Genomic DNA, 26,731 nt, shown 5'->3' on the forward strand with positions numbered 1-26,731 from the left:
GTTATTATACCATTGAAATCCTTTATAAGTTACCGACTTTTCAGCGGTTTAAGTTCGGGTATTATTAATATTTAACATAAAGCTATTCCGGGTGCAATAATTGTGTTTGTTACCATTCAATTCGATTCTTTCATTTAAGTAAGATGGAGTCAATTTATGGATCATTTTGTAGATTAGTATTAAGGTATTATACTTCATTCTCTATCTAATTGACATCCATCCTAACGATTCTAACATGAGATTTACTCATGTATACTCATTGTTCACATTGAGAACAATGCGCATAGCGCGATTTTGTAGTTTTTGCAATGTATTCATTTGTTTTTTATTATAGTTTATCATTACCGTGTTACAATATTCGAAGTTTAAAGCTACTATTGCTTTATATATCATACTTTATGTATAGCTATTCACGGTATTTCTGAGAAATTTATGTTAAAAAGTCAGTCGAGTCACGGAAAAATTATTAGAAAAGTGAAAGTGAAATGAACATTTTATATGTCAATTTAAATTAAGAATTTTAATTATTACTACAATAAATTTACTGTTTACCGAAAATTGGAATGCTTATTGTATTAAAAAAAATATTTAGTTATAGTTTTGATTATTTCATGTAATGTTGAAATTATTTTTTTGCTAAATAAAAATATGTTTTTGTTTTTAACTTCCCACGAAGAAAACTGGAAATTTTTTTAAGAAAAAAGGAAGTTATTGGTTTCGGTCCGAATTTCGAAAACCGAGTTTTGAACAGATCTCCGCGTTTTGAAATCCTAGGTCCGTTTTTAACACACAGATTGTGATGATTTTAATACATTATTTTTTACTATGTAGAAAATGTAGGATTTTATTTGTATAGATATATTGTATGAAAATGAATGCGACATGATGATTAAAACGTGAATAGTGTGATTGATTTCTGTGTTAAAGTAATAACTTTCATCCTACTACCTTCATCAGTTGAGCTCTCAGAAAAACTCAATAGATCTTCATAATAAGTAGTGGAATCTGATTGGCTCAATGTATCCCCTTCCTGAGGATGTTTTTGTATTCTCTTCAAAGTACAGGCCTAAAATATATCATCAAATATTACAGAAATAACTTTTTTTTTTTTTTTGAAAATACAGGATATAATTATTTCCATACTTTTCGATAACTGATAGTCGCTAAATAAAATAGTAAATGATTAATTGGTGCTTCTTGAAGAAAAGTCATGGCTCTTTGAAGTGCTGTTGAAGTTGCTAAAATTTCCAAGGGAGCTGACTCTTCTGGAAGTGGATTTTCATAAGCAGCTTCCACTGAAACGTCTTCAAGTAAAGCGCTCATAAGTAAAAGCGCGTGAGAAGCAAGTGCAACTGACAAGACACCAAAACCCTGTTGACTGTGAAAAATAAATAACTGATAATTAAAAAACGATCTCCTATTAACCGATCTGCCATTAACAAAAAAATAAACTAATTTAATTACACTTTCATAAGGTTGATTCGTGAAGTTCCATCACGAACTTTGCTGGGTGATTTGCCTTTTTCCTCTTTATTTTTATCCGTTGCATTACTAAAACTACTAACTGTTAATTGAGCTTGTAGACCAGCAACTAACAACCAAACGCCGATTAAATAATGGTTTTGTAATATCTAAAATGGAAAGTGTTGGTAAAATTTTTGATACAAAACTGAACATATGTAAGGTAAATGTCCCAGTACCGGAACAAGACCCAATAACGGAACGATTTGATAATCATTATATTGTATTTAAATTCGTACGCAATGAAATTAATTAATTTTTCAATAATTTTTGTTTCTATATTTTTTTAGTAGGGATGTGTGAATAGTTCAAAACTTAGGAATAATTCGTATCGAATCGAATCGAACTATTCAATTTGAATGTTGAATCGAATAATTCGAATTATCCGAAAATTTACGGATTTCGAAATTTTCTTTTGAACGACTTAAAATTGTAATAGTTTTTTGAATAATTCAAATTTTTGTCAAAAGTAAATAAAGCTTAGACAGCAATCTACGAAAAAATAATTTTTGGTTACTTTAAGAGCTAAGCTCTCCGTTCAATAAAAATTGAATATTTGAAAGCTAATGACCAAAATTTTCTCGATTCGAATCGAGTTATTTGAAAATTTACGAATAATACGAGAAGATTCGAATAATTCGAAACTTTTCGAATAATTCTGAAATTCGAATCGAATAGATAATCCGATTCGCACACCCCTAGTATCTCGAATTACATAAAATTCGAAAAAAAAAAACATATTAACAATATAAAAAAGTTATATTTTTATATTAATTACACTGTTCGTCTGTTTGTATACTAAAATGAACCCATGTCCAGTGCCGAAACAGTCATATGTATGTTATTCTTAGCGGGAAGTTAAAAAGAAATCATACGGTTTTTGATAACTATTTTTAAAAATATTTTAGATTTATTAGTAATTAATAAAAGGAATCTACCTTTTTGAAACTTTTTGAACTCATTTGCTTAAAAAATAACATTTTATTTACTATTCTGGTATTGGATCTCTCGGGTGTCGTAGAAAAAAATTTTTGATATATATTAAAATTAAGCGAAATTAATCAATTTGATTATTTTCGAATAATTAAATGTCTATTTTATGATATAATAAATTATATTTTTTTGTAATCTATTTAAATATTTTTAAAACGATAAAAATAAGTCATCTGCTCTTCGTCGTTCCGGTATTGGAACATTTATCTTACTCTACTTATAAGAATATGTATAAAAAGTGACTCTTACTTGTCCACCCGCTCTTGTACTAGATTTAATTATGTTTGAAACTAATCCAAAAATTTCAAGACTTTTTTCAACGACTGTTATAGCCAAAGAATCGTAATCTTCTTCAGTAGTTCTTCCACCTTGATTGTTTTGAGTTCCTGAACTATTTGTATTACATTTGGGCGAAACAGCATTTGAAACTCCGACTATACTCGCAGCGGTTGCATTAGCGATCGAACAATATAAGCAAGACATAGTTAACAATGACAATTTTTCAAGCTTTTCAGGCGTTAATGGTTCAAGAACTGGTAATGATAGAACAGTATGTACTATATTAATGTCATTTACAACAGAGTGTAAGCTATGCCTGATTATATGAGCTTCAGCGTGATTTGCAGGTAAACTAAACCCTTTTTTATTCATATAAGCCTGATATTTTCGCATGTATCGGGATAAATGTGGCAAATTGCAGCACATGTCAAGCAAAGTGTCTCCAGCACCAATATTCTGAAGAGTACTGATATTATTTGCAATAAACATGGTCTGAAAAAAAAAAAGTAGATAATTCATATTCAATTATCTGATAAAAAATTATCTTTTGTGCTTCCAATAATTGTGATATTATGTCATTCAGGTAACAACTTTTTACCTCATTTTTAATAATAATTAGCCGCGGAAATAAAGCTTCCAAAAATTTGAACGTGCTCTCTTAAAATGAATCAGTAAAAAGTCCTGCAAATCAGTGAATATTTACTGCGAACCAGTTCCAAGTATATCACTTATTGAATTAGTGATATTCTTAGGACTACTTGTGCAATGTATATTCACTGATTGAAGTACTTTTCACTGATTCATTTTAAGAGAGTGATCACACAATTTTTAAAAGCTGCTCGGAATCAGTGCAGCCAGATTGCGGACGAAAAGTTCCCCTTCCCAAGCACCATTTTAGCATCACTCACAGCTTAAACGGTGCTTGGGAAGGGGAACTTTTCGTCCGCGATCTGGCTGCACTGCTCGGAATTCCAGAAAATTCGCAAACCATGAAAAATAGCAACACGCAAAAAAAATGATGGAGTTAAATTTGCCAGACTAAACTAGTAATAATTGAACTAGATTTTGTGGTCATCGTATCGACAAATGTAGTTGCATAAGTGACACTTTACAAGATTAATCTCTACTGTAATAGTTCTATTTACTATCCCACTGGGGTAAAAATTTGTAGGATCAGTAGCTGCTTAAGGGGTTAGGGGTAGTCAGAATTTTCAAAAAATCGATTTTTTTTTTTTTGCATTTTCTTAAAGTATAATATTTTAAAAATATTGTGTGAAAATTTGAAGTGAATCCGACAAATTCTTTTCGAGTTATTTAACAATGACCAAAGGACGCTCGGGTGCTACGTGGCATTCGAGAGCAGGTAGCTAGAAACAGCTGCAAGCAACCGACCTTTCGGGTTTCATTGTCATGAATATCTCCCCATTTTAATGTATTTATTATTATATATATATATATATATATATATATATATATATATATATAGGATATATAAATATATATATCCTTCTATATATATATATATCCTTCTACATATATTCACAATTTGTAGGTAGTACAAGAACTGAAAAATAATTTTTGGTTGCCAGTATACCTGTAGTCGTTGCACTGATCAGTCGATAGTTTTGTGATAAATTATTTCTCAAGTGAATTAAATTATTAACCATGGGACGTGATTCTAGAAAGGTTTCAAGAGAACTTCGGAGTTCTGAAAAAATTAATAAGTCACGTTCAGTCAAAAGAAAGAATGTTTTTAATCCGAAAACAGCCGAACGTGATGAAAGTATTCAGAGTACATCTTCTAAAAAATTAAAACAAAACACTGAAGATGATGTACCTGAAGACAGCAGTACTGAATTTCGAATAATAAATTTTATTCAGGTATTCACTGCAATTTCTGCTCTTATAAAATGTAAAAAATGTGATGGAAATGTAGTGTTTCAAACAGCAAGTACACGTGGGCTGGGATTCAAAATTGTAGTTGCATGTAATAACTGTGGAAATGAATATATTCCTTCCTGTTGAAAATATGAAATCTGCTATAATGGCAACCTTTTATCACTACGGCTCGAGTGATGAAAAACCGAATCATGATATGTGTCCAAAAGGCGAAGAATCTTGGTGCTCTTACCAGCGCGCTGAAGCAAGAGGAGAGCTTGATACCTTTTCTCACGATTATTCTCCTTTACCTTCTGATGTTTTAAAAGCTATCAAGCCTATATACGAAGATCTTAGTAATGAAAATTTACTTTCAAGATGTGTAGGTGGATTCAATCAGAATAATAATGAAAGCTTTAACCAACTAGTATGGAAAATATGCCCAAAAACGGTAAATACTAGTTTTACTATCGTACAAATAGCTGCATACGTTGCTATGTGTATATTTAATGAGGGTATAAATTCATTATTAGTCTTGATGAATACACTAGGACTTAATTGTGGGCCTAATTCTCATCGGTATGCAGAAAGAATGGATGCTGCACGTATCAAAGTAGCAGATAAGCGCGCTAATGATAACACCCGAGAAGGTCGATTGCAACGTAGGCACCAGCAAATCGATATTTTGGAAGCTGCTATGTCGGCTGAAGAGCTATTATATGGTCCAGGAATAGATGACTCAGTGTAAGTTATTAAATAATTCTTATAATTCGACATAAATCCATAGCAAAACTTTAAATGCGTTTTTCTCAAAACTATGTTTTCTGAACTGGTGATCACTGTAACTTAAAAACTGCTCGGTAGATTTCAATAAAATTTATTGTACTTTTGAAATACATTAAAAACTCGTGCCTGATCGAAGGATTTTTTTTTTTTTCAAAAATTTCGATTTTTTTTTAACAATAAACTGTCGGTTTTTTTCTCGAAAATTTGAAAAAAATTTCCTGAGGCCGCCATTTTGTTAATTTCGAAAAAAAAAAAAAAAGCTTCGATCAGGCACAAGATTATCTATTAATAAAACTAATTTTTCTTGTCCGATTGATTTTAGATGAATCTCCAAGGACTTATGATGATCACCGCAAAGGACTTCGGGAGGAACGGGCTCTACAAAAACAGCGATAACTTTTTGAATTATTAATTTTTTTTTTTGAAATTTTCGTGAAGTCAAATCGAAACGTGTTCTAATAAAGCTATGTTTTTATTTTTGTCAAATAAAGTAATTAACTACAAAAAAAAAATTATTGAAAATCATCATTTTTTCATACCCCTGAGTACCCCTAACCCCTTAATCTAGTAGGGAGAACTTTTCTTATGGTTTCTATAACCACACAATATTATAAGAATTTGTTGGCATTACTGTTTTTAGAGTATACAATATCACATAATTTGTACAATCTACTCCAGTGTGTAGTAAAATGACTAACAGACGAAAACAACAGCGAAAAGAACTTTTTTACCCCACCATGTCACTGTACTTCTCCACAACTGTAGTTACATTAACTATATTTTTAATCGTGTGAATTATAACCTTTAATATTACGTACTCGTATCTTATATCAACAAAAATTTAATATTCAATGAAAGTATGTTGGTAATATAAGAATAAATTTGTCTCAGAGATAATTTAAAATGAAAAAAAAAAATCTACTCAAAAAATGTTGTGTTTGTGGAGTAATTATTTGCAAATCCGTTAATAAATTAAGGATACAAAATTTGAAACTAAATTGTGGAGTAGTATGAACTACAGCTTTCATTTACCAAGGAATTGTTTTTGCTAATGACAGTAGTAGATGTTACTACAATTTGTGTACCACAATAGACTAGTAATCATTACTGAACGTGTAGTAATCCTATATATTACCGGTCAGAGTATTATGGGTGTCCCCGAATTGTAATAAATTTAACTACACCTTTTTTTACGTGTATCTTTTATTCATATTTCAATACTTTTGTCATAATTCACCCCCACTATACAGTTTACTCATGGTATGTGATCGCTTGGTCAACAGCAGTGAAAGAGCCTTAGACTTATTCGGATTTAATCAACATTTATCGACCAATACCTTAGCGCCTATTCTAACATCTCTTAGAGAACAATAAACCCTAGTTAAAGTACTGTACAAACTTAAGATTTTGATAGAATCACTGAGTTAACGTAATGTAATGCAAACTTAAAGTCAAAATTGACTTTATAAGTCTATTTTTATATTGCTATTTAATACTACTAGATTTAAAGAATGCACATTTACATACTTGTCACTCTATAATTTCAAAAAATATGTGACATTGGTTAAGCTTTTTAATTCCCTAGTAAGGCCAATTCTTGAATATGGATGTCTAATCTGGGACCCGATTAATAATTATCAGGTGGAGAAGCTAGAAAGGGTTCAAAGAAAGTTTGTCAGTCACATAAGGTTCAGAAATAACGGAAGGAATATTTTTATGAGTCGGCAGCAGGCTTATGAATATATAAGCTGTAGGCCTCTTGCTGTTGGAAAAAAATATCTGACATTATGTTGTGGTGCTGATATTATTAATAACCGATTGGATGTCCTTGAATTAGTTAGTCTGTTCAAGTTCGTGGTGCCTACACTGAGAGAAAAGTCGATAGTCATTTCAACTAAAAAGACTTCAACTATTTAAAATTAGTTACTGGTACTAATGCGTTAGTAAGGCTAACTATTCAGTAGTTGCTCAAACTAAAAAAAAATTAATTAAAGCAACTAAAATTTTTCAGTCTCCGAAAATTGTTGTTTTAACTAAAAAAATTTAGTTGATAGTATATGAATTTTAAAATTAACTATAACTTAATTTTTTTAGTGTATGTAAATAAAAATTGTTTTTATTGAAACTGCTGATTTAAAGTTAAAATAAAATAGTTGTTATAAATATCAATCTAGTTAATGGAACTAAAATTTTCAAGTTACTGTAATTGAGTTAAATGTAGGCAGGAAATGGATTTTTAATTTTTTTTCAAAACTTAATGATTGAGTAAATAAATGTTTTTAAATCGCCAAAAAGTTTTTATCAAAAACTTTTTCTCAAACATATTTTTTTTGCAAGATTATTTTTTTCTAAAAAAATTATTTTACAAAGAATTTTTTTTTCCAAAAAATTTGTTATCTCAATTTTTTTAGAAAACTTTAGTTGTTAAAAATATTTTGAAAATAGAAATACATATTTATATCAATTATTTAAGATAAATTGGAATACTTAAACTGAACTGTCGTACAAAAATTTTCGATTTAAGCATAAAAATATGTTGACTTGAGAAAAAAAATTTTGATTCAAGATAAAAATTGTAAGATAATTATTTACTTGGTCCAAGAAGATTTTTCTTGAATCAAGAACATTTTTACTTGATTCGAGTTAACTTTTTTCGATGTAGTTATAATTCGCAAAAATATCGGATAATTTTAAAAACCATTTAGGATCAATATTAATAGCTGACAAAAGTTTTTCCTTTAGCTAATAAGGTTCTTCATTTGTACGTTATCAAAACCTAAATGCGTCTTTCAAATTTTAGTTTGTCTACACTGTAAAATATTATTGGACTCGGTGTAGTGTAAATGTCTGTGTAAAAATTGTGGTGTGAAAATTACACTAAGTATTGTATTAAATTTAAGCGGTGTGAATTAGAAATTTTTCCTCTGTCAAGCGTGTATATGTGTAATTTATATTTAAATTTTGCGTTTAAGGCAAATAATCATAAAAAAATTAAAATGTTCAAAACACGAGTTAATATCTAAATAAAATTGCTTAAACCAAGAGAAAAATTTCTTGAGAGAAAACATATGTATGGAGGAGAGGAAAGTCACCGGTACCAGACAGCAGTAGCGGGAGTAGTTCGATGCTCGCCACGAGATCGCGCCCAGCCGCTGTGTAGTGTCCCTGGCAAGATATATATCTCAGAACTGTTAAATTCCAAAGTTAAAAACAATTTCGGCATCAGTACAACTATGTCATTTGACAAAGTGATACTTACATTTTTGGATTGTATTATAGTTTATCCTATATTACATCAAGACATTAATATTTATTATTAATGGTTCAATAAGTAATTTATCTTTAAAATTTAAATTGAACTTTCAAAAAAAAATTAATTCTAATCAAAACTCTATAGAGTCTCTACTTAATGATTAAAACCATGTGAATGGTATATTTGTGCGAAAAAAAAATTATTTATTTAATGGATTTAACTAAAAAATATTCATTGAATTAACTAAAAAAACATTGTAATGATACTTAATATTTTTGTTTGCTTTAATGAAAGAGTTATAGATGAATTAACTACCTAAGTTCAGTTTAAAAAATTAAAAATTATTAATTGAATACAAGTTTAAAAATCAGTTACATTAACTATTTATATAGTTAATTGAACTAAAAAATATTTAACATAACTACTTAGAGATATTTATAATAACTATCTATTGGTGTTGTAGTAACTCCGAAAAAATAGTTAGAGCGCTATTTAACTGTCATTTTATAGTTAGATTTACTGGATTTTTCTCTCAGTGTAACATTAGTGAGAACATCAAGAGTACTCGTTCTCCCGAAAGTTAAAACGCGCTACTCCACGCGAGCTCCGCTGTATAGAATATCAAAGTTAGTCAACGAATTTGCATCTGAGATTGACATTTTTGGTGTTTCGGCTAATAAATTTAAAAGTGCCGCTAGAAATTTAGTAATGTAATCAACTGTCATTTCCATGGTCGCAAAGCGGCTGGATATTATTTATATATAAGTGATATTTGTTTTTTTTTGCTGTTACTTTTATTTTATATTTTTCTCTTATAACTTTTTTTATCATCCATGTGATGTTATCTGTTTCTTCAATTTGTAATTTTAGTTTATCATTTATTTTTTACTTGTTGTTTCAATAATGTATAACTGCCGAATGGCGTAAATAAATAAATAAATAAATAAATAATATTAAGTGACCCTATTACTGGCGCAAGCTGTTGAGTCTTTGTATAAGAAATATATAAATAAATAATCAACCGTTATTGATATTGAGAGTTATTTTTTTTTGTCCGAAAACTTGTTTGCCTAAATACTGGAATCTCTTATCACAGCTAAAGTTAAATTGTACTTTCTACTTTGCATGATCATCATGGCACAATGGTTCAGACTTTTAAATATTTGAAATATTTAAAGAGTAATATTTCTTATATGTAAATACAGATATCCATAATTTCTTACATGGAATCTTACGTAAATGCATACTTTCTGTATTGATTCCGATGGATTCTTCTGTAAATCTATACTTTACTGTATGGATACCTATGGATTCCCATACAGTTCTGCATGGATTTTTTTTATAGGGAAGTAATTATAAATAAAAACTTAGATTTCAAGTGTACTCACCTTAATTTCATTATTTACATCATTTCCACCAGATTCTGTAATATTTTTATTCACCTCAGATGGCGTTTCGCTTATAAGTGTCACAACCGGTATAAAATCTTGCAGTGGCATTGTCAACTGTTCAAGGATTGATGTAGAGAGATCATTGCGTACTTTTTTAAGATCTTTATTAAGTTGTGAAAAACCCTCTTTTTCTCCAACAGTTGACGCCGTCGCTAGATACGATGGGATATTTGAATTTTTCATGATAGCAATCAATGCTACCTCTTCGGTTTTGGTAAGCAGTGACTGTCCAGTGCATAGTGCTTTGATCGGCAATAACAATTGTTTCATTGTCAAAACAGTCGCTGATCCATCTCCAGGCTGCTTGCTGACTAAATATTTTAGAAGGATCCTGCATGCTTGCCAAACTGTTGCTATTTGACTTTTTGGTACTGATAAATAAACAAAAAAAAAATCGATTACAGAATAATAGTTGATCAATAGCAAACTTAGTAATATTATTTTAATTCTACTTTGAATACAATGAGAGCTAGCGCTGTTAACACTGCGGTATTAATGGCTGAATAACAACATTTGTTATGGCCGCCGCTATAAATTCAAATTAATTATCCGGGATTTTACCCCGGTAGCGATAGAAGAATTTATACGAGCGAATAGAGGTTGCGGACGACGAAAAAAAGTACGAAGAATCGTTACTTATAGGAAAAATTTGTACTTTTGGACCGCTTTCATTTTGCCTCGGCGAAATAATAATTTTTATTTGAAAAGTAACGATTAGAATTAGATTTTTTTGTCGGCATGGTTGCCACAGATTTTGGGATTGAAATTCCCTGACTTTTTCAGGTATTCCAGTCAAATAATTAAAAAATTCCCTGACCATATGTAGTAATATCAAATCATTGGAAATAATTATTTAATTTAAAATGAAATGGTATAAGTCACTTCAACAGATATCAATCATTGCCGTTAAATACTGAAAAAAAGAAATATTTGTCCCAAATAAACCAATTTATTTGTTGTAATTGATATATTTGTGGCAAAGATATTACATTTGTGACTAATAACGAAAAATTCGACGATACTATACACTCTGATAAAGGAAAATTATTTGAAATGATTCAAAACAATTTGAAACGATTTAAAACAATCTAAATCGACTAATATATAGATATACACAGCATATGGATTAAATCTTTTTTCTTAATCAGGGCATATATTTGAAGCACATTTATTTGCAGCAATTGAATCATTTCTTTACTACAAATAAATCCCTTATTTCACGCACCTTAAAATTAAGATATGTTAATATTTACAATGCTTAATATCCTGACACAAACAATTAAGTCTGGAATTAAAAGGTAAAAGGTAAGTAAAATATTAAAAAATAATATTATTATGATGCCTCCACTGCCAAAAATGTATGAAAAAATAATTTTCGACAAGTTAAAACTAGAGATTTTTCGGAAAAATCCAAAAATATGTATCCTCTATTTTGTGTTCTTCTTTCGATCGACGTTGGTTTCGTTAAAATCCATTGAAAAGTTTTTTTTTTTAATAAAAGTTTTGTGAATTTCAACCTTTATAACTTTTGTTCTATTAATTCTTTTACTATAACACCAATGACACTTTTCATCATTTTTCACGCTGAAAATGATGCCATTAGTCCCATTCGATTATTCAAACTGCAAGTATGCGAAACTTGAAAGACACCCCTTTGGAGCCTAAACTTTGACGGGCGCACAGTGAAAAATATTGTGTTAAAATCAACACAATCTGTATGTTAGAAACGGTCCACACAATATTTGTGTTATTTTTCAACACAGACTGTTTGTGTTGAATTTAAACACAAAATTTGTGTTAAAATTTCAACACACAATTCGAGTAATATGAGAAGTAACTTCAACACTTTTTAAATGTTAATGGCGACACAAAAAAAATGCTAACTTTTACATTTTATTTTTGTACCATGAATTATTTTTAGATTATCAAAAGTGTCAACAATTATTATTTAACATTTAACTATTTTGTGATAGTAAACATGATCCTAAAGTTAGCAGGCAGTTAACAATTTTTCAATTTTTTTATCAACAAATCAATTACGAAAAAAAAATAAAAAATAAAAATGTGCGCACGTAGAAAAGTAAAAAAGCCACAGATGCAATTTTTTAAATATTTTTTTTTTTTTAAACTATACGAATCATGAACTTTGTCAACTTAATTTTTTTATGTTTAATTGAAAATAAATAAAATCAATGTCACAAAAATAATAACTAACCAAGCAAAACTGATGCTTAATGGCGCTTCCCGCGTGAATAGAAGAAAGACATTTTTTTAACACAATTCAACTGTCGCTTCAACACTTTTTCTGTGTTGATTTTAAAGTAACACTTAATAAATGTTGATAATATCGATTTTGTACTAGGTAACACTTTTAAAGTGTTGAATAGTAGATCGATTAAAAATTTTAAAGTAACACAGAGAATTGTGTTGATTTGACACAAAATAATCAACACAAAAAATTTAACACGGACCGTTTTTGACACAGATACACAATATTTTTTACTGTGCGGTTTCACCCCCTAGAAGTTTTTCTGCCGATAAAAAAAAATACGTGTCTCTTAGATTTCGACGGAGAATAACATATCTCAGTTATACCAAAATCGAAGGGGGACTTGTATGTTATAAATTCATTATTATTATTATTATTATTTTTTTTTTGGTACAGTCGATTACTCGTCATAAGTCTCCGTTAAAATTGTCAAAATTTTAAACCAACAATAGGAAACAATAGACAAATTATTGATGAAAATTTACTATTTATATTTCGCGAAAAATAATTGAAACAATATTGAGTAAAACATAATTTATTGTTCATAATTGTAATCATGAATAACATTTAAATCTTCTTTTATTATAATTTAAAAGTTTTATTGAGCAGAATGCTCAACAATAATATTTTTATTATTATTACTATAATTAATACCGTTATCATTAAAAATGTTTGCGATGTAATTATTATAAGTGTAAAAAGATAAGTATATATTTTAGCACCATAAGCACTTGAAATATCGGGATAGTGACGTATGTAACAAAACGTAATTATCACGTTGGAAATGATATAAAATGTAACAGGCTCATAACGAGTAGTCAAGAACCAAAACTAAACACACAGTAGTGGAGAGGGGGGGCTGAAATTTCAAGAAACATTTCCCGTAGTTTCTAGACTAGGCTTATGACGGGTAGTCGACTGTAAAATAATCGTTTTAAATGAAATTTTATAATAAATTAATATTTTTAATGCCGTAAAGTTTTCACTACTTTTGTAATTAGCCACATGTGATTCATTTAATATTTGATCTCAATCGACTGATTTTCAGCGAGAGGATTCTCTTAAGTAACAATTATGCAACTACTCTGCTAAACATTAATCTTCTCTTTCTGGTCAAATAGATTGTTACTTGATCATGTCCTCCCTCATAAATAATTAAATAAGATTGACTAAAATTCTTTAGGTAGAACTGACCAGAAAAAAGATTACAACCATCAGTATAAAATTGTATAGGTATTAACCGGACGGCGTAAAGTAACGGCTATTAGAGAAAAATAGATTATCCTGAAGTTAGTGCCCTGATTAAAAACTCCGATTGAATCTGATTGAAACTCAATCGGATTTCTATCAGATTCGATCGGAAATAAACGTTGAATTAGAGTTGCACGAAGAACGGACCGAGCTTCAGGTACATTCTCAGGAAAGTTCCAAGTATCCGACTGAATTTCAATCGGATTTAATCAGCAAAAAAATATATTTTATTTTTCGATTAAATCAGATTGACATTTTTCAATCAGATTCAAACGGAAAATAATTCTTTTCTGTTTTCCGTTTAACTTTCCGATTTATGATTAGAATTTTTCAATCGGATCCAATCGACGTTTTTAATCACGGTAAACAATTGACAATTTTCTGATTTTTATTTTTTTTTTCAAAAAATCAATTGAAAAAAAAAAATTGTACATGTAAAATATTTAAAAAACTGTAAATATTAAATAAACTGTAAAAACCTGAAAACTGTTAGATGTCGGCTAATTTGTGAGTGTGAATGCAACTGATAATTGGCATTTAGAATAAATAAATGAAATGTAAGTAGAAGATTAAAAAATGCGTATTTGGATAAATTAAAAATCAGTACGCTCAGTTTTTTTCATCTTCATTACTAGGGACAAGATTTTAGCCTTAATTTTTAAATGAATTATTCAAATGTTTGATATTGCCGCGAAAATATTCGTTTTACCATAAAAGTTTTCAAACAAAAGTTGTAGGAAATTTAATTTTCTAAAATAAATTTCTCGTATAATTTTTTCAAACGACCAATATTTTCACCGTAATTCCAAAATTAAGTTTCATAATGAGTAATTCAAATTTTTGATAATTACAAGAATCTTAATTTTGAAATTACGGCTTTTTTATTAGTCCTGAGAAAAAATTATACGAGACATTTTTTTTATAAAATTAAATTTCCTTCATTACCTATTCATTACTTATTTTAGTTAATTGTGTTAAATTGAAAAACTGTCTCATCTCTACTACATTCACACTCACGTTTAATTTCCGTATCATTATTAAACCATCTTACGATACTTCTGTACTTGTAATTATAATAACAATGGAGAGAAATAGTAAGACGTCATTCAACAAAATCTATACGCAGTTTTCTTTTACAAATAAACCTTGGAAACACGATAAATATTAATTTTACAAATTAATCACGAACGTATCCTGAAAAGAACATTCTGGACATTGGCAATTTTTCTTGGAAAATTCAACAAATTAATCAGTCCAAAGGTTCGCAACTTTAATGGAAAATTTTTGGATAAAACAATACTGTTATTGCGTCATTAAATTCGCCTTAAAAAGCACAAAGTGATAAATAATCATCAGTCAACATAAATGATTAAGTCCTTAGACAAAAAAAACACTTGAGTATCGATAGAAATATTGATCGGTTCAATTATTGCTTGTATTTACTGATACTGAAGTTAGCCGACGTCTGATAGTTTTTGGATTTGTTTAAAAATGATAAATTATAAAAAAAAAAATTTGAAAAAATTGCACCTGTAGTTGTTAAAATTTTCTACATGTACATACTTTTAGTTTTTGTTTTTTTGTAATTGATTTGCTGAAAAAAAAATTCTAAAGTAGCTAATTGTCTGCTAACTTCAGGATCGTTGGATTTATTAGTTGGTTGAAATGATGACTTACTGTTATTAATGTTACCGCTAATATAATCAGCAACTAGAGCTGCGAACGATGTGTAAAAAGCTTCGTATTGTTCTTCATGACATATAAATTCGGATTCACTGAAAATTAAAAACAAATCACAACAATAAAATGATATGAAAATTTCGGGTAAAATAATTCGTGGAAAAAATATAAATTACTTTTCTATTATAGCTTTTACAAGTTCTAAAACTTCATTTCTACTAAATGACTCGTAAGATGAAGTAAAAATTGGTTTTACAATTGACAACCAGTCAACACAACCACCACTCTTCGCTGCCATTTTTGTAGAATAGCAGATGAGACTGATCAGAGAGTAGTTATCCTCTTGATTGCTTAAATATTAAGGTGACTTTCACATATTTTACTTTTTGACTACAGTATAATCACATCCCCTCTCAAGATACACAAAGCGAACGTCACTATGACCTGACTGCAAGTTGACAGAAAGTTACGGCCGGAATTTCACGGCAACTGCAAAAAACTGATGTTCAACTTGACGCTCTTTCCCGCGACTTTTTCAGTCGAAAATGGAAAACAATTTTAATTTTTTAGCTTCTGTCAAGTTCATTGCTATAAGCGGTAGTAGATTTACGCCAACTTGTGGTTCAAATTGTCCGCAAATTGTAGTGAAAGACGCTAGTCTCATAGTTGACAGCAAATTGTCGTCAAGTTGAAGGCAATTTAATTTAAATTTGACAGGTAAGTTGGCCTTAACATCGCATGCAAACTTTTAGACGAGTGTGAATATAGCAGACATCAGATAAATTTAAAATTATAAATAAATAGAGTAAATAATTAAAAACATAATATTTTCAAAAAATGCACTTATTAACTTTAAAATTTTTTAAATGCGTATTTTTTAAAAACATTATTTCATTAATTATTTACTCTATTTATTTATAATTTTAAATTTGTCTGATGTCTGCTACATTCACACTCATAATTTTTAGCTGTGAAAAATGGTAATATGAAAGTAGCAGACAAAAAAAAATTCTTTATTTTAAATAAATAAATAAACAAGTAAAATACTCTTCGAAAAAAAAAAACCGAAAAATTGCATGTCAATAATTTTAAAAAAATTTTTTGTGCATTAAAAAAAAAACAATTTTGTTTATAAAAATAAAAAAATTGTCTGCTACTTATGATACTGAAGTTAGCCGACGTCTGATAACTTGGAATTTTTGAAAACGATAAATTATCAAAAAATTCCACCTAGAGTTTTTCCAATTTTCTACGTATGCATATTTTCATTTATTTTTTTTATTTTTGTAGTTTATTCAGTAAAAGTTAAAACCAAAAACTGCTGATTGTCTGTCATGATACTGAAGTTAGCCGACGTCTAATAATTTTCAGATTGTTTTTTAAACAATAAATCAAAAAAACAAAATATTTGAAAAAAATGCACCTGTAGTTATTTGAATGTTCAATATGTGCATATTTTTGGTTTTTGTTTTTTTGTAATTGTTGATAAAAAAATCAAAAAATTACTAATTGTCTGTCAACTTCCGGATCATCTGCTACTTTCAATGTCATGGAACTTGGCGTTAAATTCCAGGTGTAGATTTCCGTAAATTAACAGTAAAGTCGGACATCGTAAAAAACTATACTACGGAGACTCCGGATAGCTTTAGTGCGAAACTGCGCCACGGGCCACGGCTGAATAGTGGTCATTCCATTTTGTTACCTTTAGACGCACAAAGCTAGCCGCTGTAAAAGCGAATGAAATAATTACAATAGTGAATTAAATTGTTCTTTTAAAGATTGTGTAAATTTATAAATACATATCGCGTAATTTAAACTCAATAAGGTGGAATTATATGGCAGTATGTTGATAAAAGTTAACTAGTGAAAAGTGACATATAATGTCTAAGTAAAGTTGTACTATTGAATCGAAACTTTTTGACAGTGAAAGTACGATATTTAAGAGTATAGTACTTAATTATTAAATAATATTGTTTTTAAAAGTATTAGATTGTTTATTATTTATTTTAAACGGCAACTAATTTATAAAAATAATAAATTACGATTTTTTATTTGTATTAGAACTGCATCGTAACTGTCGAGTGTATGTGTTTTATGTCACTGCAACTTGTGGCAGCACTGCTGCTTCTTTAATAATTAACCAAACAAAATGGACACCGAGACACTAATTATATGGAAAGAAACTCATGAGTTTTTAATTCGAATTTAAACTTACAGGATTATGTTATCACTATTTTTAAAAATGTAAGTTATTACTTTTTTCAACCATACTTATATGATTGATTATTTTTTAAAACTTTAAACTCAACGTTTTCGTACAATTTACGATTATATTCTGGTTTTGTTACGAGAATGAGATTCAACACTTGTCTTCGTTTGTATGCAAATCAAGTTTCGAGTTGTATTCGGTGTTCTTTCGAGACTTATCTGCTCTCTGTCCCTTTTTTCAGTATAACATTTGATGTTTTGTATTTCGAAAAATTTCAAAATATATTTTAAATTAATTTTCCTGCATACGATTTAATTTATGTCTTTTATTTTATTTATACGGGAGAATCGGCATGAGCTCATTTTTAATTGAGTACCGTCAATTATTTTCATAAATGTTTTTATTAAATTTCTAACTCCGACACAAATGATTTATTTCATGCGAATGTATGAACATTTCAATTCGTCAGCTCATACATGCCACTAAAATGTATGTATAACTTATAAAAATTGAATTACTTACAATGAGGGTAAGAAAAATTAAATCCAAATAATTATTTTTCTTGTTTCCATAAATACTCAAAATCGTTGAATTTTTTCTAAAGCAGAATTTATAGTTTTTATTTTTAAAAAACTATTGATTCACTTCAGTAATAAATTTCTAAAAGCATAAGTTACTTAAGACAAACAAAATTTTTTAAATTTAGTCGAAACGTTCTCGAATTTATTACAATTAAAAATTTAAATAAAGTAATTATTTATGATACTGAAGTTAGCCGACGTCTAATAATTTTTGGATTTTTTTTTAAGCGAGAAATTATTAAAAAAAAATATTTCAAAAAATTGCACTTATAGTCTTTTAAATTTTCTACATGTGCATATTTATAGTTTTTTTTTTTTTCAAATTTAATTGTTCAAAAAAAATCAAAAAATTTTCAATTGTCTGCTAACTTCAAGATCTTAATTATTTAGTTTAATAAAAAAAAATTAATTGTAAATAATTATAAATAAATTCTTTACTAAGAAAAAAATTTGTTTTATAACAAAATGAATTTTTTTGTTGGTGTCGATAAAAATATAAAATACATCAATTTTTTCGAAAGCTGCTTTTATAAACTTTTAAATATTTAAATTTTATTTTTTAGTTTTGTAAATTAATATTTAAAATGACAAATGGCAATGACTAACTTTAAAGTTTATTAAAAACATGATTTCTAAAAAGTCACCGTGGCTGAGCGTCATAAGTATCGCGTAATCGTTCTAGGTTCAAATCTTAGAGAGGGTAAAATCATTTATTTATAAAAAAAACGTTTGTTAAAGTACAAAACTAATCTGAACAACATTAGATAAAAAAAAGGCATGTCTGGTGATATTTTTTTGACGTAATCAATTTTTTTTGTTATTACCCAAGTAGCACAGAGTCAACTTTAAGATGTTTTAAGGATGTCTTTTAAAAGGACAAGTCAATTTTTTTTTTTGTCTCAAAGACATCTTTTTTGATATGAATACGACATGCAAATGTTGGTTCCGGGGACAGAGACGAGTTGTGTTGTTTTTCCTGTCTTATGTCAATTGAAAAGTCGTTTAGATGACTTATTTTACCACTATTTGTAATTTACTTTTTGTCGTCACTTGTGTTAAGTCTTTTAAGTAGGTATTTTTCGGTGACATAAATTTCTGATCGTTTTGTCGACATATTGATGCCTTATCGACAAGTCAAAAAGTAGCCTAAAAACTGATATCTTATAGATGTCACAAAGGCAAGTGGGCTACCTGGGTATTAAGAGTATTCTCCGACAGAGCCCCCTACTTTTTGAAATCTTTAATGACCTTGAACTGTCATAACAGTATTAAAATTTTATTAATTAATTTAAAAAAAAATTGTCGCATTAATTGAAAAAGGACAACGCAGTTACAATTTCGCCGAAATAAAAATTTTTAAAAAAATTACTCTCAGTTAAAATCAATAAGGAGTTAAACGAAATTTATTAAATAAATTTTATCCTCAAAAATTTGACATTCCAAATGATAACATTGACATAAAGATTTTACTGAAATTTATTTTCCAAATTTTTTCAATTAATGCTTAAACTTTTTTTTAATTAATTATCAAAATTTTAATACAGTCATTACAATTGAAAGTCATTGAATATTTTTAAAAAGTGGGGGGCACTATTTGAGAATGGCCTTAAGCAAATAAATAAAATTTTTGAATCAATTGTTTACCCTTGAAAACATACATTTTTTTCTCTCAGTGTAATAATACTTCGGTATTAAATGTAATTTAAAAAATTTTTTTACACACAAATAGATGAGTAATTCATCATAATTTTTTAATTTATAATAAACTATTATAATTATAAGTAATCTGCAAAGAATTATCTCATCAAAAACAACCAAACAAAATAATTTATTATTCCATTCGCAAGTATGTAAACATGTCGTACTGAAATTTTGGAAATAATTAATTGTTTATTGAATCATAGTAATTACTCACAGTCTATGAATGATATTAATTAATTAATATTCTATTCTTAGCCGAACTTTGTTTTCAATTAATGCCGGACATATTCTGCCTTACGAATAGTCACTATTCTTAAAAATTGAATTACTTTAGATTTTCATGTATTCGATTATGTCATTACTATTGAAGAGTGCTATTGACTACTCTCAGAAAGAGTCGAAATTAATGATACTTGAAGTAGACAACTAAAAATTTTATTGCTTTTATGAGTTCATACTTGATATTAAAGAATATTATTCGATTCCGATCATTTTATCAGAAGTTATCTATGCAATTTGAAAATCAATTTCTGTAATTGAAGTTTTTCGCTTTTAATTAAAACTTGAAAACAAACTCATTTAATAAATACAAAAAAATCGTTCATTAAAAGTTTTATTTTATTTGTTAGGCGTGAGCAGTTGGCAGTAAGTAATTGATGTTTTAGTTGCTCTTTAAACCTGCCTGTCAGTTTTCTCATTGTATGGTCTAAATACTACTACTTGATATTTGTTGCGACTTTAAAGTTATTTTTCATCATTCAGAGGACTTTTGGTCTCCCCATCATGATCAAAAACTGTAAGACTCAACTGATAATCTTAACATTGGAAAAAACTTAATTAGTATATATTTACATTCATTCGATTATTTCATTCGTGTTATTGAAGGTATATAATTTTTGAGAGATTGAATTTTCATTTGAAATTCATACTGAAGGAAGTAGTCTTCAAATAATGCATTCTTGAGGGGAAAGGTTATGACGATTATGATATAAAACCATAAGCGTATAGCTTTTCCCCTTGAGTGTGTATTTAAACCTACAATAAGTGTGGTCAGGTGAGAAAATACAAATTTATATATATAACCATAATTCATTTCTCAGTATATATATAAGAATCTGTCATAAAATGTTGTGCTGGGACACTGAGCAGTTACGGCCAGTAATTTATTTTGTGTAAGATTTCAAAATCTCTACCCTGATTAAGAAAAATTATTTCAAATGATTTAAAACAATTTGAATCGACTAATATAGATACACACTTAGCATTGATTAAATAATTTTTCTTATTCAGGGTAATTTAATATTAATTATATTTTTGTTCTTATTATTTTTTTATTGAACTAAACTATTTTATCAACTTATTCATTTGTGCTCTCATCGTTTCCAAAATATAATAATGATAAAAATAATAAATTATTTGCAATCTAATTTAATTCTAAATCAATGAACTCAATAACCAAATTTTTTAAAAAGTGTTCAAAGTGTGATCAGAAAATTTTATGTTTATAACGTATGCTCTTCATGTTTTGTCAGAATGACTTCTGGATCTTTAACAACCCCTGAGTACTGGGCTCCATATATATTTATATATTTTTACAAGGATACACACAAAATTTTTAGCAGGATAAAAAAAGGTGCCTGTTAAAATTTGAGACATTAATATTAAGTATTCCCTGATTGCTATTTTCTATTTCTCATTTAAATAACATGGGAAAAAAAAAGTTTTAAGTTTGGAATTTTATATCTCGGTAATGGCGTATTGTACAAATAAGCCTAAGATATAATTTTGTAGGGAATTTAACGTTCTACAAATAAGGTCTCTTATGGTTTTTCGACAAATACATCTGTTCAGAAGTTATTTGAGCTTGAAATCAAATTTATAGTAAATTTTTAGATCTTTCTACTTTTCCAGTGAAACTATTAAACTTATCACTTGTCACGAAATTTTTTTTGTCGACAATTTTGTTTCCTACAAATTATCTCTGATAGTTTTTTTAAATTCCGCATAAATTTCTGGTTGTTATAATTTTAATGTCATTTTTTTTTTAAGTGCTTGATATTTAAATAAAAATATCTAGAAATTTATGTGGAATTTGAAAAAACTTTATCAGATATAATTTGTAGAGAACAAAATTGTCTACAAAAAAGATTTATGACATTTTGTGATAATCTGATAGTTTCACTGGAAATGGGAAAAGATCTCAAAATTTACTATAAATTTGACTTCAAGCTCAAAAACGTCTGAACAGATGCATTTATCAATAGATCATAAGAGACTTTTTTTTTGTCGAGTGTTAAATTCCCTACAAAATTATATCTTGGGCTTTTTTGTACAATATGCCATTACCGAGGTATAAAATTCCAAACTTGAATTTTTTTCCCATGTTTTTAAATGAGAAATGAAAAATCGCATTCAGGGAATACTTAATATTGATATTAAAGGCTCAAATTTCAACGGGTATCTTCTTTTATCCTACTAAAACTTTTGAGTGTGTATCCTTGTTGAAAAAAAAAAAAGAAAATAGTCGATTTTTTTTAATCGGTCTATTATACTCCCTAATTTAAAAAATTAAGGGAACAAAAAAATTTTATAACTTGTTTTGTGATTTTTGGAAGGCTGTATTTTTGTGAAAAATCAGTTGAAAACCTCCCGCTGTTATCCATGTAAGTGTAGAGTATCATTCTCTATAAAATACCCAAATAATCGAAAATGATAAAATTATAATTTAAGGAGGTTCTTTCGCTCCAGTTAAGTCAAATAGAGTGTTGTATCTAATATCTAATAAATTAAATTCAAACATACATGATAAATCATAAAATAAATAAATAAATCATCTGCAAGCATTCAAGTCGTGAAATTGCTGAAAAATTAAAAAAAAATTAATTAAGAAAATTGGTTCGACTCATTTTGATCAGCTGATAGTTACTTGTCAGTGATTTGGCAACGTTGTGATTATAATATTGTTATTTACATTCAAGACATCCTAACCTACCTAACCCTAATCTCTCATGGTACGTTTATAAACAACTTCAAAAGAACTTTTAAATATATTGAATATTTTAGTAAAATTAAGATTAATGTGTGTAAATTATTTCACATTAATAGAAAAATGTAATTTAATCCCTTCACCACTTTAAATATTATATGAATAATTGTTAAAAAAAAAAAATTTTTTTTAAATGTTTAATTATAATATTGTAGAGTTTATTAATTTGTGGTTTTCATATTATTATTATTATTCATATTAAATTAGTACATATTGAAAAATATTAGTGTATTAGATTTGTGAATGTGTATTCAGTCTAAAGTATATGCTTATGCGGCGTTGCCAAATGTTTTGACTTGGTTTTAATGTCGACGAGTCTTAAATTTTATACAATTTTTTAAAGCTTATATCTCAAGAAATTTCACAGTAAATGATATATTTTATGGTAAAAAATGAAACCTGCATGCTTGAACAAGTTAATTTTAAGTTTTTTTTAACCTCATCTCATATAATTCAAAGAAAAGTATAAATACCTAACTTTTACATAAGGTCCTGACAAAATTCGTATACTTTTAAAAATTTTATTTTCAAAAATATGAACGGTAAAGTACGATTTTAATTTCACGATAACATAAGTTATGACAAACTATTACAAAAAAATTCATTTTCATCGTAATGTATTAAATTTTATTTTCCATTGGTGGCGAAAAGATCTCCTTAAACAATAAAGAAAGAGCTCTTGAATTTAGACGATAGTTATTTAGGTCCAGGTTTGGGTCTGGGTCTAGATGCTCTTTGTATTTTCTATGGGATTTCCATAGAATTTATCTGACGATGATTCTAATTTTTTATTTTCACAACATCGAGCCTTGGGTCTAGATTTTCTGTGGGATTTCCATTTGGAGAATCCGCATTTTGGCCCATTTTTGAGGAGCTCGAAAACAGTGGAAAGTTTTGGGGCTGGCCCGCAGGGTCAACTGATAGACCGATTTTCTTTTTATTTTAGTTCCGTGAAAAATGTTCCGATTCCACAAAAAAGGTGCATGACTTTATTATTATTTCAGCAATAACTTATAGTAAAGCAGTATAATCTCACTAAATAAAAAATGTTCATCGAAATATTAATTAAATTTGAAAAATAATTTTTGTATTTTCAATAATAATAATAATGTATATTATGCAAAAAAAAAAAATCTAGATATTACTAACATTAAGTCTCATTTTTACTATTTTGCAAGTTGCGGTATTGCAGAACGACATTAAGCAATAGTGCAGTATCATTAACGATGTATCTATGGTGTTTTTAAAATGGTCAAAAATAGTATATCGCATAGTTAGGATACTAAGATAGTCTTTATGTGGCGAGGGCAATGTTTTTAGTACGAGTCGTAGGGTTACATACACGGGCCGAAGGTGTCCCTTGACCACTCTCTGCTTGCAACCGAGGACTTGTAATTTTCATAAATCCAAGTCCTCACTACAGATCATTTCAATTCTGTTAGTAGTTTACTGGGCGAGTATACGCACCTAAAAATAGCTAAAATCTCTATACTGCACTCAAATATGTTTGAATAAATTTTATTAATAAACTTATTCAATATGTAATGTATGCAAAAAGTAATTATTTTATTTTTTATCATTGTCATTACATAAAACTATATCAACACAAAAAACCTAATTTATTTTAGTGATCATCTGTAAAACGAATACTTCAGAAAACGATTATTAACGCATATTAGTATTCAAATATTATTGTCAGAACACTATCTGTATCTTCCGAATCCGCTGGATTATCTGAAGAATCGTCCCACGTTCTCCAACCAAATGAATCTAAACAATTCTTTACGTGTTTCTTAATATTGTATGGAATATGTTGACGTTTGCTGAATCGGTTATCATTCCATCTAGATCATTTTGAATAAACCCCACAGGTCTTATGAATAGAATATTTTGCTTCTCCCCACCACTACTTCTCTACCAACTGAGGACTTGGAATTTTTATGATTTCAAGTCCTCACTACAGCTCATTTCAATTCACTAACTATACCAAAACCATGTGGAATTGTATAGTTTGCTCCTTCCGACTGCTACGAAACTACAGTCGGACCTTGTTATAAGACTATCATTCTCTTTTTTATAAACCAGGTATCGCGATAGTTTCAGAAAGAAACTAATAGTCTTATAACGAGGTCCTACTGTAATTACAAGAGAATTTGAATTGAATATTGAAACTACATGTCCGGAATTGCATAATTAAGGATTGACCGATAAATTCCTGAATACATTTGAACTCGTCGCAATACGTTAATTCGTATTAATTAAAAATCACTAAGAAGTTAATAAAATTTTTCTGTCCCTTAATTTTTTTGGATTAGTGTATATCTATAATAGACAATTATCAATGTCTAGACGTTGGAAATAACAGTAATACCTGCCAGGTAAAATGGGAATTTTATCGATCATTGGAACTTCGCCGGTTCCGACTGTACCGGCAAGGGGTTTTCTCCTTGCCACTATACTCTCACTAAGGTGAGGTGTAGGGCATCGTGTAATGATGCAAATCAGCAGGCATAAGTCGGTTTACAGCTGCACAAAACCGCGTAATAAGAAAAAATGAGCTGAGTAAAATTGTATACCATGTGACAGGCAAAGCCTCGATACTTGGTGAATTATATTAAAAAAAAAAGAAAGAAAAAATTCAAATATTTATAAATATTCAGATGGGCAACATTGGAGTATCGATTAACCTCGCGTGATAGTCACTTGGATTCCTTAATTTTTATTACTACATAATTTGGTACTTACCGTGATAAAGATTATAAGGGGGGGGGGATTAATTCGTCCAAAATAATCTTTTATATAAGTTATTCTTCCGCCTCCGCTGGTGCGTAGTTATCCCTGCTGGTGGCCTTGAAGTGGGCCTCCGAATAATACCCATAATAGGGGTCGTACAAGAGGATGGTTCCCGAGGATGGCTGCGGCCGGTCTACGTCAATGACTGGAAGTGGCGTTCCGCCGCTTATACTTGTCCAAAAGGCAGGTTAACCCGCTGAAAGGTTGGTGTTGGACACTCCAATCCCAGCGTTAGATAATGACTTAACTTCACTTGAGCCTAACGGCTCGGCACCAGAATCCGAGAACTGTCCGACGCGGCGCGATACAACTAACGTAACCGGATTGAGGAGAATTTCTTCGGTAGTAAACCGTAATTGGGGCGGGCCGTGATGGGATCTCTAAAGATCTTGGCTATCGTCCGGAATACGCGATATAACTGAGCCTTCTTGCCTGATCTTCGGCTTCTTAGCATGAATTATTCGGATGCGGATAGGAAGCTCCTGCGCTGCCGGTAGTAGCTCCCAAAATTTTAATGTGGTGAGCGTTTATTAAATAAAATACGGATATGTATTTTAGCCTTGACGTCCGAGTGACTAGATCGAGCCAATGAATTCATGTAGAGTTCTTAGCTCTACCAGATCTTGAGATCGACTGGCTTGATGCTGCTGCTCTTCGATTGTATACATTCATCAAAATGGCGGTGATTCATCTCAGAGGTTTCATGTGAGAGAATTTTCATGGCCCAAGTCCCATGCACCGTCATCTGTTTAGACTATCCGCGAGCTACGGCGACTCTCTTATCGCAAGAGATTTCCGTTACATTTTTGGCGTTGAAAAAAAATAATCTGCCACCAAAGTAACAATTTATTTCTTTAAGGATGATTTTAGAAATGTCGAATCGTTTATTCACCCACTGCGGCGAATATATAATTCGATACTTGAAAAAAAATTTTTCTTAATTTTTTATTTAAATATAATTAAAGCCAGAACGTAACACTATGTAACACAAGATAAAATACGATTTCAGACTGCGGCTAATGTCAGCACTCGCCTACGGC

At 29.1% G+C, this 26,731-nt stretch overlaps 3 protein-coding genes across 8 annotated transcripts in view; 2 read left to right on the top strand and 1 right to left on the bottom strand.

The window, feature by feature from the left end:
• Positions 1–15,718, bottom strand: part of LOC130668543 (E3 ubiquitin-protein ligase UBR4) — a 34,920-nt gene extending 19,202 nt beyond the window's left edge. For both annotated transcript variants that reach the window (XM_057470881.1, XM_057470880.1), the window contains exons 1-7: positions 15,538–15,718; positions 15,359–15,456; positions 10,099–10,532; positions 2,764–3,285; positions 1,465–1,631; positions 1,144–1,378; positions 949–1,066 (exon numbers count right to left, since the gene is read on the bottom strand). In XM_057470881.1, the coding sequence (XP_057326864.1) occupies positions 949–1,066; positions 1,144–1,378; positions 1,465–1,631; positions 2,764–3,285; positions 10,099–10,532; positions 15,359–15,456; positions 15,538–15,659 (1,696 nt within the window). In that variant the 5' untranslated portion in view covers positions 15,660–15,718. The remainder of the gene's footprint in view (positions 1–948; positions 1,067–1,143; positions 1,379–1,464; positions 1,632–2,763; positions 3,286–10,098; positions 10,533–15,358; positions 15,457–15,537) is intronic.
• Positions 3,886–6,010, top strand: LOC130668544 (uncharacterized). 3 transcript variants are annotated; one of them, XR_008990041.1, is made up of 4 exons: positions 3,891–4,225; positions 4,346–5,122; positions 5,205–5,415; positions 5,780–6,010. XR_008990041.1 is itself a non-coding variant. In XM_057470882.1 (3 exons), the coding sequence occupies exons 2-3, from the start codon at positions 4,796–4,798 to the stop codon at positions 5,781–5,783; spliced, it is 624 nt and encodes a 207-aa protein (XP_057326865.1). In that variant the 5' UTR covers positions 3,886–4,225; positions 4,346–4,795; the 3' UTR covers positions 5,784–6,010. The 3 variants fall into 3 exon arrangements, 1 of the variants encoding a protein (XP_057326865.1); XR_008990040.1 differs by having other exon boundaries at positions 3,893–4,225; positions 5,223–5,415; XM_057470882.1 differs by having other exon boundaries at positions 3,886–4,225; positions 4,346–5,415.
• Positions 15,719–17,060: 1,342 nt separating the features above from the next.
• Positions 17,061–26,731, top strand: part of LOC130668646 (uncharacterized) — a 35,080-nt gene continuing 25,409 nt past the window's right edge. For all 3 annotated transcript variants that reach the window (XM_057471030.1, XM_057471032.1, XM_057471031.1), the window contains exon 1: positions 17,061–17,605. The gene's annotated coding sequence lies outside the window, so the exon portion shown is untranslated. The remainder of the gene's footprint in view (positions 17,606–26,731) is intronic.

Source organism: Microplitis mediator, chromosome 5 (genome assembly GCF_029852145.1).
Source record: "Microplitis mediator isolate UGA2020A chromosome 5, iyMicMedi2.1, whole genome shotgun sequence".
In the NCBI taxonomy this organism is placed as follows: Eukaryota; Metazoa; Arthropoda; class Insecta; order Hymenoptera; family Braconidae; genus Microplitis; species Microplitis mediator.